This window comes from Thalassophryne amazonica, chromosome 4 (genome assembly GCF_902500255.1).
Source record: "Thalassophryne amazonica chromosome 4, fThaAma1.1, whole genome shotgun sequence".
NCBI lineage: Eukaryota > Metazoa > Chordata > Actinopteri > Batrachoidiformes > Batrachoididae > Thalassophryne > Thalassophryne amazonica.
The window spans coordinates 41,546,103-41,558,942 of NC_047106.1; the positions used below are offsets into that span (position 1 = coordinate 41,546,103).

The following is a 12,840-nucleotide window of genomic DNA, read 5'->3' on the forward strand; positions in this document are numbered from 1 at the left end:
ATGGATGTGCCTGGAACACCTCCCAAGGGAGGGGCCCAGGAGGCATCCTTACCAGATGCCCGAACCACCTCAGCTGGCTCCTTTCAACGTGAAGGAGTAGCGGCTCTAATCCAAGCTACTCACCTTATCTCTAAGGAAGACACTAGCCACCCTGCTAAGGAAGCCCATTTTGGCCGCTTGTACCCGGGATCTAGTTCTTTCGGTCATGACCCGACCCTCAGGACCATAGGTGAGAGTAGGAACAAAGATTGACCAGTAGATCCATTTTGCCACAACAGTACAGTACAGCGAATGCAATACCGCCCCTGCTGCCCCAATTCTCCAGCCAATCTCACGCTCCATTGTCCCTTCACTCGTGAACAAGACCCCGAGGTACTTGAACTCCTTCACTTGGGGCAAGACCTCATTCCCTATCCAGAGTAGGCGATCCATCGGTTTCCTGCTGAGAACCATGGCCTCAGATTTAGAGGTGCTGATCCTCATCCCAGCTGCTTCACACTCGGGTGCAAACCAATCCAGTGGGTGTTGGAGGTCACTGGTTGATGAAGCCAACACTACCACGTCATCTGCAAAAACCAGCGATGAGACCCTGAGCCCACCAAACTGGAAACCCTCCTCCCCCCAACTGCACCTCGATATCTTGTCCATGAATATCACAAACAGGATTGGTGACAAGGTGCAGCCCTGGCGGAGGCCAACCCCCACCGGAAACAAGTCCGACTTACTGGCGAGCACCCGAACACAGTTCTCACTTTGTGAGTACAGAGACTGGATGGCCCTGAGAAGGGACAATTTCAATTTCATTTTTTTTTTCATTTATATAGCACCAAATCACAACAGAGTTGCCTCAATGCGCCTCACACAAGTAAGGTCTAACCTTACTAACCGCCAGAGCAGCAGTGGTAAGGAAAAACTCCCTCTGAGGAAGAAACCTCAAGCAGACCACACTCAAAGGGGTGACCCTCTGCTTGGGCCATGCTACAGACATAAATTACAGAACAATTCACAAAAATGAATATACAAGAAATGCTGTTGGTGCACAGGACAGGAGAGTTTTCAGCACAAACACCACACCCATCTCTGGATGGAGCTGCACCTTAAACAGAGAGAGAAAAAACAGAATCAGGCATCAGAAAGACAAGAAATACAGTATAATTTGCCAGCATTAAACAACAAGAAAAACAGGAAATACTAAGGTGATCGCCGGCCACTAGCCCTAAGCTTCACTAAAAGACCCAGAATTTAGGTAAAGTTGAGGCTGCAGCACGCTCCGTTTACTAATAAAATGAATTAAGAGTAAAAAGCGTAAAACAAAACTACACCAGTATGCTAGCCATACGAAAGGGAAAATAAGTGCGTCTTAAGTCTGGACTTGAAAGTCTCCACAGAATCTGACTGTTTTCTTCACACAGGGAGATCATTCCACAGAACAGGGACACGATAACAGAAAGTTCAATGACCCGGAGACTTCTTACTCACCCTAGGGACACTAAGTAGTCCTGCACCCTGAGAACGCAAAGCCCGGGCTGGTAGGTAAGGTTTAATTAGGTCAGCTAGGTAAGGAGGTGCCACTCCATGAACAAATTTATAGACTAGTAGCAGAACCTTAAAATCTGATCTCACTGGGACAGGAAGCCAGTGAAGGGATGCCAAAATGGGTGTACGAGGTCTATTAGAAAAGAAACCAACCTTTTTATTTTTTCAAAAACTATATGGATTTGAATCACGTGTGATTGCGTCAGACAAGCTTGAACCCTCGTGCGCATGCGTGAGTTTTTTCACGCCTGTCGGTTGCGTCATTCACCTGTGGGCAGGCTTTGAGTGAGCACTGGTCCACCCCCCTCGTCAGAATTCCTTTGTCTGACTTCTTCCTGAGAGACTGGTGCTTTGCTTGATCAAAATTTTTTCAGGAACTGTAAGGCACATCCAAGTGGACACCATTCGAGAAATTCAGACGGTTTTCGGTGAAAATTTTAACGGCTGATGAGAGATTAAGGAGTGTTACTATCGCTTTAAGGACAGCCCACGGCGCCGGACAGCGCGCCGCGCCCCGAGCCGCCGTTGTCAGCCTGTTTCGAGCTGAAATCTTCCAAATTTAAGCCTCTGTTGACCCAGGACGTCGTGAGAGAACAGAGAAGTTTCAGGAGAGGTCGGGATCAGCAGTTTATCTGGACATTCCACTGTTAAAGGAGATTTTGTAATGAAAGACTTGCAGACGGATTCGTGCGTCGGCACCCAGCCGCTCATGGCGCGGCGCCACAGCAAAACACTGGTTGATACGATTCAGGCGGTTTTCGATGGCTTTCAGTCGAGTGAGTATCCGAGAAATTGTTTAACAGCTGGGCATGTTCAAACTTGTCCTGTAATGCTTCCAACGGAGGTGTTTTCTGTGGCGCCGCGCGATGAGCGGCTGGGTGCCGACGCGCGAATTCGTCTGCACGTCTTTCATTACAAAATCTCCTTTAACAGTGGAATGTCCGGATAAACTGCTGATCCCGACCTCTTCTGAAACTTCTCTGTTCTCTCACGACGTCCTGGGTCAACAGAGGCTTAAATTTGGAAGTTTTCAGCTCGAAAGAGACTGACGACGGCGGCTCGGGGCGTGGCGCGCCGTCCGGTACCGTGGGCTGTCCTTAAAGCGATAGTAACACTCCTTAATCTCTCATCAGCCGTTAAATTTTTCACCGAAAACCGTCTGAATTTCTCAAATGGTGCTCACTCAAAGCCTGCCCACAAGTGAATGATGCAACCGACAGGCGTGAAAAAACTCACGCATGCGCACGAGGGTTCAAGCTTGTCTGACGCAATCACACATGATTCAAATCCATATAGTTTTTGAAAAAAAATAAAAAGGTCGTTTTTTTTTCTAATAGACCTCGTAATTTGGTCAAACTGTCTGTTTCGTGTCAAAAGTCTGGCAGCGGCATTTTGAACCAACTGGAGAGCCCTAATGCTGGACTGCGGTAAACCAGAAAATAGAACATTGCAGTAACCCAATCTAGAAGAGATAAATGCATGGATCTGGGTCTCAGCATCAGCCATACACAGGATGGGACGAATCTTCGCTATATTTCTCCGGACCCCCTCACTCCATACTCCCACAGCACTTCCCACAGTAGTTCCCGGAGTCTTCTCCAAGTCCATAAAACACATATAGACTGGATGGGCATACTCCCAGGCACCCTCCAGGATCCTTGTGAGAGTGAAGAGCTGGTTGGCTGCTCCACGACCAGGACGGAACTATCAGCCGAATCCTCCTTTCTAGCACCCTAGAGTAGATTTTACCAAGGAGGCTGTTTTTTGTCATTTTTAGTCATTCACAGCCATTTCCAGGTTGCTCATAGTAAACTCAGGTAACATTAAGCGAGTGGGCAACCAGCTTTTTAAGCATTGTCAAGACATGCTCTGTCTTTCAGCAAAAATGCAGAATCAATGAAAAACCACCACAACAGAAGAAAATTCAGGAAATAGTATTTTTTCTAGAATCAATTTTTACAAAGAACTGACCGCTGATAGCCTTCTTTGTGGCGAGAAACATCGCTGGAAATTGTTTTGTTGATCTCACAGACTTTTGGGAAACTTCGTGTTTAACTGTTTAGTCATGGTCACACAGGCTGTTTTCCATGTGAAGTGTACGACAAGTGGCAATGACACCAGAAGCATTCAGCTTCCTCGTGTAGTTTAAGATATAATCATCAAGCTCATCTTTTTCTTCCAGCCTTGACCATTTAAACTTGTTTTGATGATGTCAGTCAGTATAATGTTATCATGCCTCTTCTGCGTGGACAAGGATGAAATCTCACTTTTATTCAAAATGCCGGTGACCCAAAACTCAAACTATCTGAAAATGCTGTAGGAAGAGCCAGAATGTATGGCAATTTAAGTTAAATACTATGCAAATGTCCACGTGTCCATCAGCACCGTTCACTCTCCAGTGTCGAGCAGGAAAGACATTACATTGTCTATTACGTTAGTGGGCGGTCTATCTAGAAATCCTGAGACGGAGCTTATCACAAAGTGCCTTATATGAAGGTATCTGAAAAAAATCTGAGGAGGTCAAGTGATATTATATTGACAGCTGTTCGAAAGAGGCAAATTTATTTTCTATAAAAAGGTCATTGAAGCTTGTCAATCCCTGTCTGAACCACTTACAGAACGTAGTGTCTTGCATAGAAGAGGAAAAGAAAGTATTTTCTACTATCGGACTAGATAAACTCATATTGTGAAGACCAAAATGTTTTCTCTTTTTACTTATTATATAAGCATTTATTTTTCCTATTGTTTATGCACCAATAACACCAGATCACATTCCTTGTATGTGCAAACTTACTAGGCAACAAATTTGATTCTGATTCTCATGTGTTACGCCAAAAGTGATTCTGCACGTCTAAAATTACAAGTGAAAGTCAGTTGGTGTAGCAATAGTAAATCGCTAAGTGATTATTCTCGTACCAGTTTCACTTTGATATCCAGTGTGTTATGGAAATAATTGTATTAGCAGAAGAATCTTTCAGCCAACCCCTATAATTGTTACTCTAATCCAATTACATTTGTTCCACAAATCGATTGTTTAATCGTATGAGATTTCAGACCATAAAATATCGCGCTGATGGTGGCAAAATATTCAACCATTTCACATTTGATGTATTACGCCACACCCTGAAAATGTTTTTGTTAAGAAGCTTAATATACTGATGGCCTGATCAATGTTTTGTGTTCATTTGTCAGCAGTTTCTCATGTGGTATTTGTTGGCATTTTTAAATGAAGGATAACAAATAAGGATAACAAAAGGGGAGGTGATGGTCTAGTGTTTAAAGCGTTGGGCCTTTCGACCAGAGGATCCTCGGATCAAATCCCAACCTGATCGTAATCACTAACAGGTCCTTAATCCCCTAGTTGCTCCCGGTGAGTAGTGAGTACCTTGTATGGTAGCACTTTCCCATCAGGGTGAATGTGAGGCATTATCTGTGAAGTGCTTTGAGCATCTAATGCAGATGGAAAAGCGCTATATAAATGCAGTCCATTCACCATTTAACAAATTGAACATCGGACTAAATATGGGAAGTATCGCCAAGTTTACAGTCCAAGATATTTTGCCATACAAGTGAGTTCTACAGTTTAAAACATCCTCAGTTTAGAACTGCAGAAGTCGCTTGGATGAGTGGTGGAACATCTTGAAGAGAAAAAAAAATCTAGTTGCTATCAAATACATATCGAATATCGAATGGATATGTCCAACCTGGATGACTGAGAACCCACATTGACAAATGTGACAAATAATACAAACCTTTTTCATTAGGTTATGATAATGACATCTATTTAATGCTTCTGAGTATTTTACAGAATTAATTATAAATAATTAATAATGTGATAATAACCTACAAATTAATCCATAATGAAAATAATCCATAAATTGTAGCCGTGCAACAAATATGCATTGGTTAAGTGACACATTGGTTGCAAGAGTCTTGAGACGTACCCGACCATGTGCACCATGAGGATGACGTAGAAGACAATGAAGAGGTTGTGTGTGTACCAGAATATTTCATAACTCGATACCCTGAAAAGAACACACAAATACACAATTACATTGATTCATTCACAAGATGGCATCCATAAGATGGCACCCAACATCGCAGACATCTCTGTTCTACTTTCCCAACACCAATGCTTCTTTTTATTTATTTCTGCCTTAGTGTTAATACTAAATGCACAGTACACCTACATGATTGTAAGCTGCAGTAGAGAGTCATTTTTAAACATTGGCAAGGTTCATCATGAACTTTCATTTAGCTTCTCGGACTTTGATTTTCTTCTACATTGGGAGGATGCAGTAGCCCCAGCCTTTGGTGAGCCGAGCAGCTGGCAAACAAAGCCGCCGAGACGGAAACGAGGCAAGAGGGGTGACCTGCGTGCTAGACTAAAAGCTAGGGCTACCTGGCCACCGCTACCTAGCCTACTGTTGGCTAATGTCTGCTCCCTTGAAAAGATGGACGAGCTGAGAACAAGGATTTCAACTCAATGTGAAATCAGAGAGTGTTGTCTCACTTTCATGGAAACCTGGCTGATGACAGATATGCCGGACTCGGCAATTCATCTTGAGATGCACGCTGTTTACCAAGGTGACCGGACATTAGCATCGGGCAAACACAAGGTGGTGGCATCTGTGTTTATGCAAACAAACGGTGATGCTCAGATGTACAGACCGTAGCAAAACACTGTTCACCAGACACCTAACTGTTGATGGTGAAGTGTCAACCTTTCTACCTGCCTCCTGAGTTTAGCGCTGTGTTTCTAATGGCTGTTTGCATGCCACCATGAGCTAACTCCACTAGCGCACTAGGCCAGCTGCATGACATCATCAGCAAACAAGAGATCAAACACCTGGATGTTGTATTTATCATAGCCAGGGATTTCAACCACTGCAACCTCAGGACTGTTCTCCCTAAGTATTATCCACACATAAGCTTTCTGACAAGGGAAAATAATGTTCTGGACCAAGACTACAGCAATATGAAAGGTTTCAATAAGGCTGCCCCAAGGCCACATTTTGGAAAGACTGACCATATCTCCATGTTCCTGTATCTAGCCTACAGACAACCTCTCAAGCAAGTGCATCCAGTAAGTAAAGCTGTTAAAGTGTGGAATGAAGAAACTTAACTTGTGCTTCAGGACTACTTTGCTGTACAAATTGTGATGCGTTTAGAACTACAGCTTTGAGGGAAGATGGTACTATAGATTTGGACGTATATGCCTCTGTGGTTATAGCACAAACAGTGGCTTGCAAAAGTATTCAACCCCTTGATATTTCACACATTTTAATTTGTTTATGGCATTTCAAATACAAAAAGTAAATCGGGTTTCTCAATATAAAATTTTTTTAAAATTGTCTTCTTTAGACTCAAACTCAAAGTAAATCTCTACAACATGATATAAATCAATTCAATCTGGTAAAACTGCCTGTTCAAATGCATCGAAACTCAAAAAGGGTTTTTTTTTTCTTTTCAGACACACCATCAGTTTTCATTCAGCAATACAAATGGAGCATGCAGACCAATCACTTCAGTTCAGCCCGAAACTCAAAGCACAAAATAAAGCATTTAGCAGAGGCTATATTAGTACATCCTAAATTATTCTCAATAACACGCACTTTTAATTTAGAAAATTTAATTTAATTTAATTTAATAAAAATTGCAAGAAACATCTAACAGAAGGCAATGTAAAAGAGAGTATGAGCAAGAAACCTGAAAATGGTGAACACTATAAGATAAAATAAGAGCTTACACAACAAAAGAAGAAAAGTAGTGTTTTTAGAGCAGTCACAGACTCCCGGCTCAACAGCTGAGTAAGCAGGACATCAGAGGTCAATTATAAAAAGGGTCATAACACACAATGACCCCATAAACACACAGCAAACAATGACCACCAAACCATGTATTCAACCTCAGTGACTGGAACTTCTTTAGAAGTCCTAACGTTGCTTTCATCTTTGGTTTCTTTAGGTACATTCTGAGCATGTTCACAGACATCACAAGGAACAAACTCACTTATTTATCTATGAAGTCTGAGTTCTCTTTATCTCATGTTCTATGCAGATTCATTTGCCCAAAAAAATAGAGTCACAAAGCAGTGCACCTAAAACTAGGTTTGCAAGTGCAGAATTTCATAGGCAGGTCGACTCACCCATAAATTTTTAATTCATTAAAAAATTAATTTAATTATTATCAATGGTAATATAACACCTAAATAGATCCTTGTCATTTGATTGGTGGTTTGTATGTCACGTGACATTGATCATTCATCCCATCCGCCCTTTTGTTCTATTTACTGTGCTGTTTTGATTTTTTACATTTTGTACCACTGCACACCGCGATCACCCCACGCCCACACTAGCGTGGACGGTGCTTAGCTTAAAAACAAACATGGCGGGTTTTGTTTTGGTGACAGACCACAATTTGAACGAGCTTGATAGATAATATCTAATTCCTTATTTTATGTTATCAAGTATGCTTCTGTTATCTGTTTAGAAGTGCATGGAACCTTGTTTTAACTGGTTCAAAGTCTCAGACAAAGAATTAAGTTTCACTTCCATTACGCATGCATGAGATTCAGATATAGGGAGGGCTTCCCTCTGTTTGTGGGGAGCCAGTAAGTTTAGGTTTGTGAGACTAAAGCCTGCCCATTGTAAACTCCCACGATTGCCTTTGATTAAAAACCACTTGGTCACTGTTGTGCTTTGATTTCATAAGATGGCGCAGCTGAGAGCAAAGTGTCTGAAATCATGGGCCTGTGTTTTACCTCAACTCTAAAATAAAATGTAACCTAATGAATAGATTGAATCCAGACTCTGTCACTGGGATGGGACATAAGAGATCAAGGGAATTATAAGCTTATTGATGGCGCTCATCCTTCTAACACAAAAAACAAGTCCAGTATGTAAGCCATCTGGATGCATTTGCAGTATTCACTGGGACAGATCTAGCTGAAGCACAAGCGCTGTCGGATGAAGAGCTCGACAAACTTCTGCCGCAATTTTTCGCTGGATTGAGGAAGTCAGATGGCAATCTCTGCAGGAAGATGTCAGTACATGGCATCAGCTATGGACTACATCGTCAGGATTGTTATTGAACTATCTGGCTGTTTTTGCAAGTTGACTAAGAACAATTTTGGATTGGACTGAACTGCTATTTAAAATTGGTGTTGGACTGTTTGGACTGTATTCCTCAAGTGCACCAGAGGATATTTTTCCTTAGTACTACTGTCACCTACGAGGTTTGTTAGAAAAGTATCAGACCTTTTTATTTTTTTCAAAAACTATATGGATTTGAATCACGTGCGATTACATCAGACAAGCTTGAACCCTCGTGGGTATGCGAGAGTTTTTTTCATGCCTGTCGGTTACGTCATTCGCCTGTGGGCTGGCTTTGAGTGAGGAGTGGTCCACCCCTCTCGTTGGAATCTCTTTGTCTGAGAACTTCCTGAGAGACTGACGCTTTGCTTGATCAAACTTTTTTCAAAAACTGTGAGGCACATCGAAGTGGACACCATTCGAGAAATTCAGCTGGTTTTCTGTGAAAATTTTAACGGCTGATGAGAGATTATGGACTGTTGCTGTTGCTTTAAGGACTGCCCACGGAGTGGGACGTCGCAACGCGCCCTGAGCCGCCACTGTCTGCCTGTTTCGAGCTGAAAGCTTCCAAATTTAAGCCTCTGTTGACCCAGGACGTTGTGAGAGAACAGAGAACTTTCAGAAGAGGTTGGGATCAGCAGTTTATCCGGACATTCCACTGTTAAAGGAGATTTTGTAATGAAAGAAAGTGCGGATGGGTCTGCGCGTCGGGACGCAGCCGGCGCCGCGCGCCGCCACAGGAAAAACACCTCCGTTGTAAGCCTTAAGGACAAGTAGGAACATGTCCAGCTGTTAAACAATTTCTCAGATACTCACTCAACTGAAAGCCATCAAAAGCCGCCTGGTTTTTACAAATGGTTATCAACACGGAGGTGTTTTTCCTGTTCCGCCGCCGCACCGTGCCAGCTGCATCCCGACGCGCGGACCCGTCCGCATGTCTTTCATTAATAAAATCTCCTTTAACAGTGGAATGTCCGGATAAACTGCTGATCCCGACCTCTTCTGAAAGTTCTCTGTTCTCTCACGACATCCTGGGTCAGCAGAGGCTTAAATTTGGAAGCTTTCAGCTCGAAACAGGCAGACAGCAGCGGCTCAGGGCGCGTCGCGACGTCCCGCTCCGTGGGCAGTCCTTAAAGCGACAGCAACAGTCCATAATCTCTCATCAGCCGTTAAAATTTTCACAGAAAACCAGCTGAATTTCTCGAATGGTGTCCACTTCGATGTGCCTCACAGTTTTTGAAAAAATTTTGATCAAGCAAAGCGCCAGTCTCTCAGGAAGTTGTCAGACAAAGAGATTCCGACGGGAGGGGGTACACCACTCCTCACTCAAAGCCAGCCCACAGGCGAATGACGTAACCGACAGGCGTGAAAAAACTCACGCATGCGCACGAGGGTTCAAGGTTGTCTGATGTAATTGCACGTGATTCAAATCCATATAGTTTTTGAAAAAAATAAAAAGGTACATTAGTTTTATCACAGACCTCATATGTGTTTGCTGAGAGGGCTGGTAAAAACGAGTAAAATTAGCTTCAACTCCAAAATTTCACTGACTTTAACACTGCCCATGAGCAATTGGGAGTAAAACATGTTAAACAGCATCATCACAGTGATCTTTCGGTGCATCTTTGTGACTCATTATGAAGATAATCTTCTGATGAGTAGAAGACTTTTCCCTGCTGCTGTTATCATGATCCTAAACTTTTCTTTGAAGCCGTAAGTGGCCTGAAAAAAGCCCTCATCACGTACTGAAAAAAGCAAGAAGAATACAGACACATTTCTCTGTCTTCTCACACACGTACAAGTTAACACATGCACAAAGAGTGTGTGACCTACTTTAACCCTCAATAATGACAGTGCAGTGAGCCTGTCACTGTGGTAATGTGTCTTCTGATTACTTTAATCTTCTGCAATAATAAAAAAGAGCAAACAAGGTTTTTCACATTGTGACAATTGTTGGTATGCACAGGCATGGATGCCTTCATACCTGAAGAGACAGAGGCCCGATGAAACAAACATCAAAAATAAAATAATGTGAGTTAACCTTTGTTCAATTATCGTGTAATATGTGTAAGTGTGAATCTGAATGAGGCTAATGTGAATTAAGATAAATCACAATTGTTTCCAGCAAAGCAACGTCCTTGATGTAAATGTCCCATTTATAATGCAGGCATTTCGAAAAGCAACATTTCAGATGATCGAAATTGTACTCCATCTGCCTTGCACAGTAGTAGTGACAGTAAGTCAGTCTCAGTGTAGATGCAAGAAGAATTAAGGTCAGAGAATGGAAGCGTGACCTACCTTACAGCATAAGAGGATGCCGTAAACATCAGGAAGAGGATAAGAACCAATAGTACACCAGTGACCCCTGGGACTAAAACAAATCAGCCAATCAGTGAAGAGAATGCTGGTAATTTGACATCACAGTTCATGTGTGCTTATAACAATGTTACGTCAACAAAGCTAAAAGTTACAACAGAAAAAAAGAGATACCTTTTCAAAGATATGTAACAAAAAACAAATCAGGACACAGAGACCTAATTTATACAGTACCCTGTATATGAAAGAGATGTCCTTCTTACTTGTTGTCAGAATGATCAATCTGGGATCCTGCAAATACAAAATAAAGCAGAACTGTGTGAGAGGGCTTCTACTGCACCTGCATAAATGTGAGTTTAACAGTTTGAGAGTCAGGATATATTTAGACTTTACTTATTCAAAACACTTTTAAAATTAACACTCAATTTAAAGGGGTAATTAGAAACAGATTTTGTTCAAGGCTGGGTTGCATATGTAGTTGTGAATGTTGAGGAGGGTCATATTGCACAAAGTCAAATTTCATCTACATTTTACTATTAAATATTACTTACTATAAATGCAGGCCTGAAATATTTTAGCCTCATTTTGGCTTTCTGTAGCTGACAATGCTTTCTCAGTGTCACGCTTTTGCATGGTGTGACACAACCATAGACTGGATATACTGACAAACCCTCAGTGACGTCATCAGTAGGTCAACCAGTGTGGCTCTGGATGTCGCAATGTTGGCAATGTTTACACATGAATTCTGGCCCACCAATAAATGGATAAAGAGGTAAACCATGGGCAAGACCCTGAATGGCCTGGGAGGGACAAATTAAGCCTGAACACATCTTCTTAGAGTTACCGTACAATCTAAAGCTAACAGACTAGACTTGGTCCTGTTGTTTTATCAAAGCTCATTTCTGTAGATAGGACTGTGGTTTTCACGAGGGTTGGTTTGGGTGCAGATATTAAAAATTACTCCAGGATTATTGCCTCAATAACCCTGGAGTAACAGTGGTGCTAATTTCACCAAGCAGTGCTAACATACAAATTAAATCACACAAAAACTGTACTTGATGGAAATACTGAAGCACAGACTTCTTTGAATGATTAGATAATTATAGTGGGCGATTTTAACATCCACACAGATGCTGAGAATGACAGCCTCAACACTGCATTTAATCTATTATTAGACTCTATTGGCTTTGCTCAAAATGTAAATGAGTCCACCCACCACTTTAATCATATCTTAGATCTTGTTCTGACTTATGGTATGGAAATAGAAGACTTAACAGTATTCCCTGAAAACTCCCTTCTGTCTGATCATTTCTTAATAACATTTACATTTACTCTGATGGACTACCCAGCAGTGGGGAATAAGTTTCATTACACTAGAAGTCTTTCAGAAAGCGCTGTAACTAGGTTTAAGGATATGATTCCTTCTTTATGTTCTCTAATGCCATATACCAACACAGTGCAGAGTAGCTATCTAAACTCTGTAAGTGAGATAGAGTATCTCGTCAATAGTTTTACATCCTCATTGAAGACAACTTTGGATGCTGTAGCTCCTCTGAAAAAGAGAGCTTTAAATCAGAAGTGCCTGACTCCGTGGTATAACTCACAAACTCGTAGCTTAAAGCAGATAACCCGTAAGTTGGAGAGGAAATGGCGTCTCACTAATTTAGAAGATCTTCACTTAGCCTGGAAAAAGAGTCTGTTGCTCTATAAAAAAGCCCTCCGTAAAGCCAGGACATCTTTCTACTCATCACTAATTGAAGAAAATAAGAACAACCCCAGGTTTCTTTTCAGCACTGTAGCCAGGCTGACAAAGAGTCAGAGCTCTATTGAGCTGAGTATTCCATTAACTTTAACTAGTAATGACTTCATGACTTTCTTTGCTAACAAAATTTTA

General features: G+C 41.9%; 1 protein-coding gene across 1 annotated transcript in view; it reads right to left on the reverse strand.

The window, feature by feature from the left end:
• The window catches only part of LOC117508102 (NADPH oxidase 4), a 69,693-nt gene that overhangs the window by 39,311 nt on the left and 17,542 nt on the right, over positions 1-12,840 (reverse strand). Inside the window, exons 6-8 of the mRNA XM_034167753.1 lie at positions 11,210-11,237; positions 10,929-11,001; positions 5,481-5,561 (exon numbers count right to left, since the gene is read on the reverse strand). Coding sequence (XP_034023644.1) covers positions 5,481-5,561; positions 10,929-11,001; positions 11,210-11,237 — 182 coding nt within the window. The remainder of the gene's footprint in view (positions 1-5,480; positions 5,562-10,928; positions 11,002-11,209; positions 11,238-12,840) is intronic.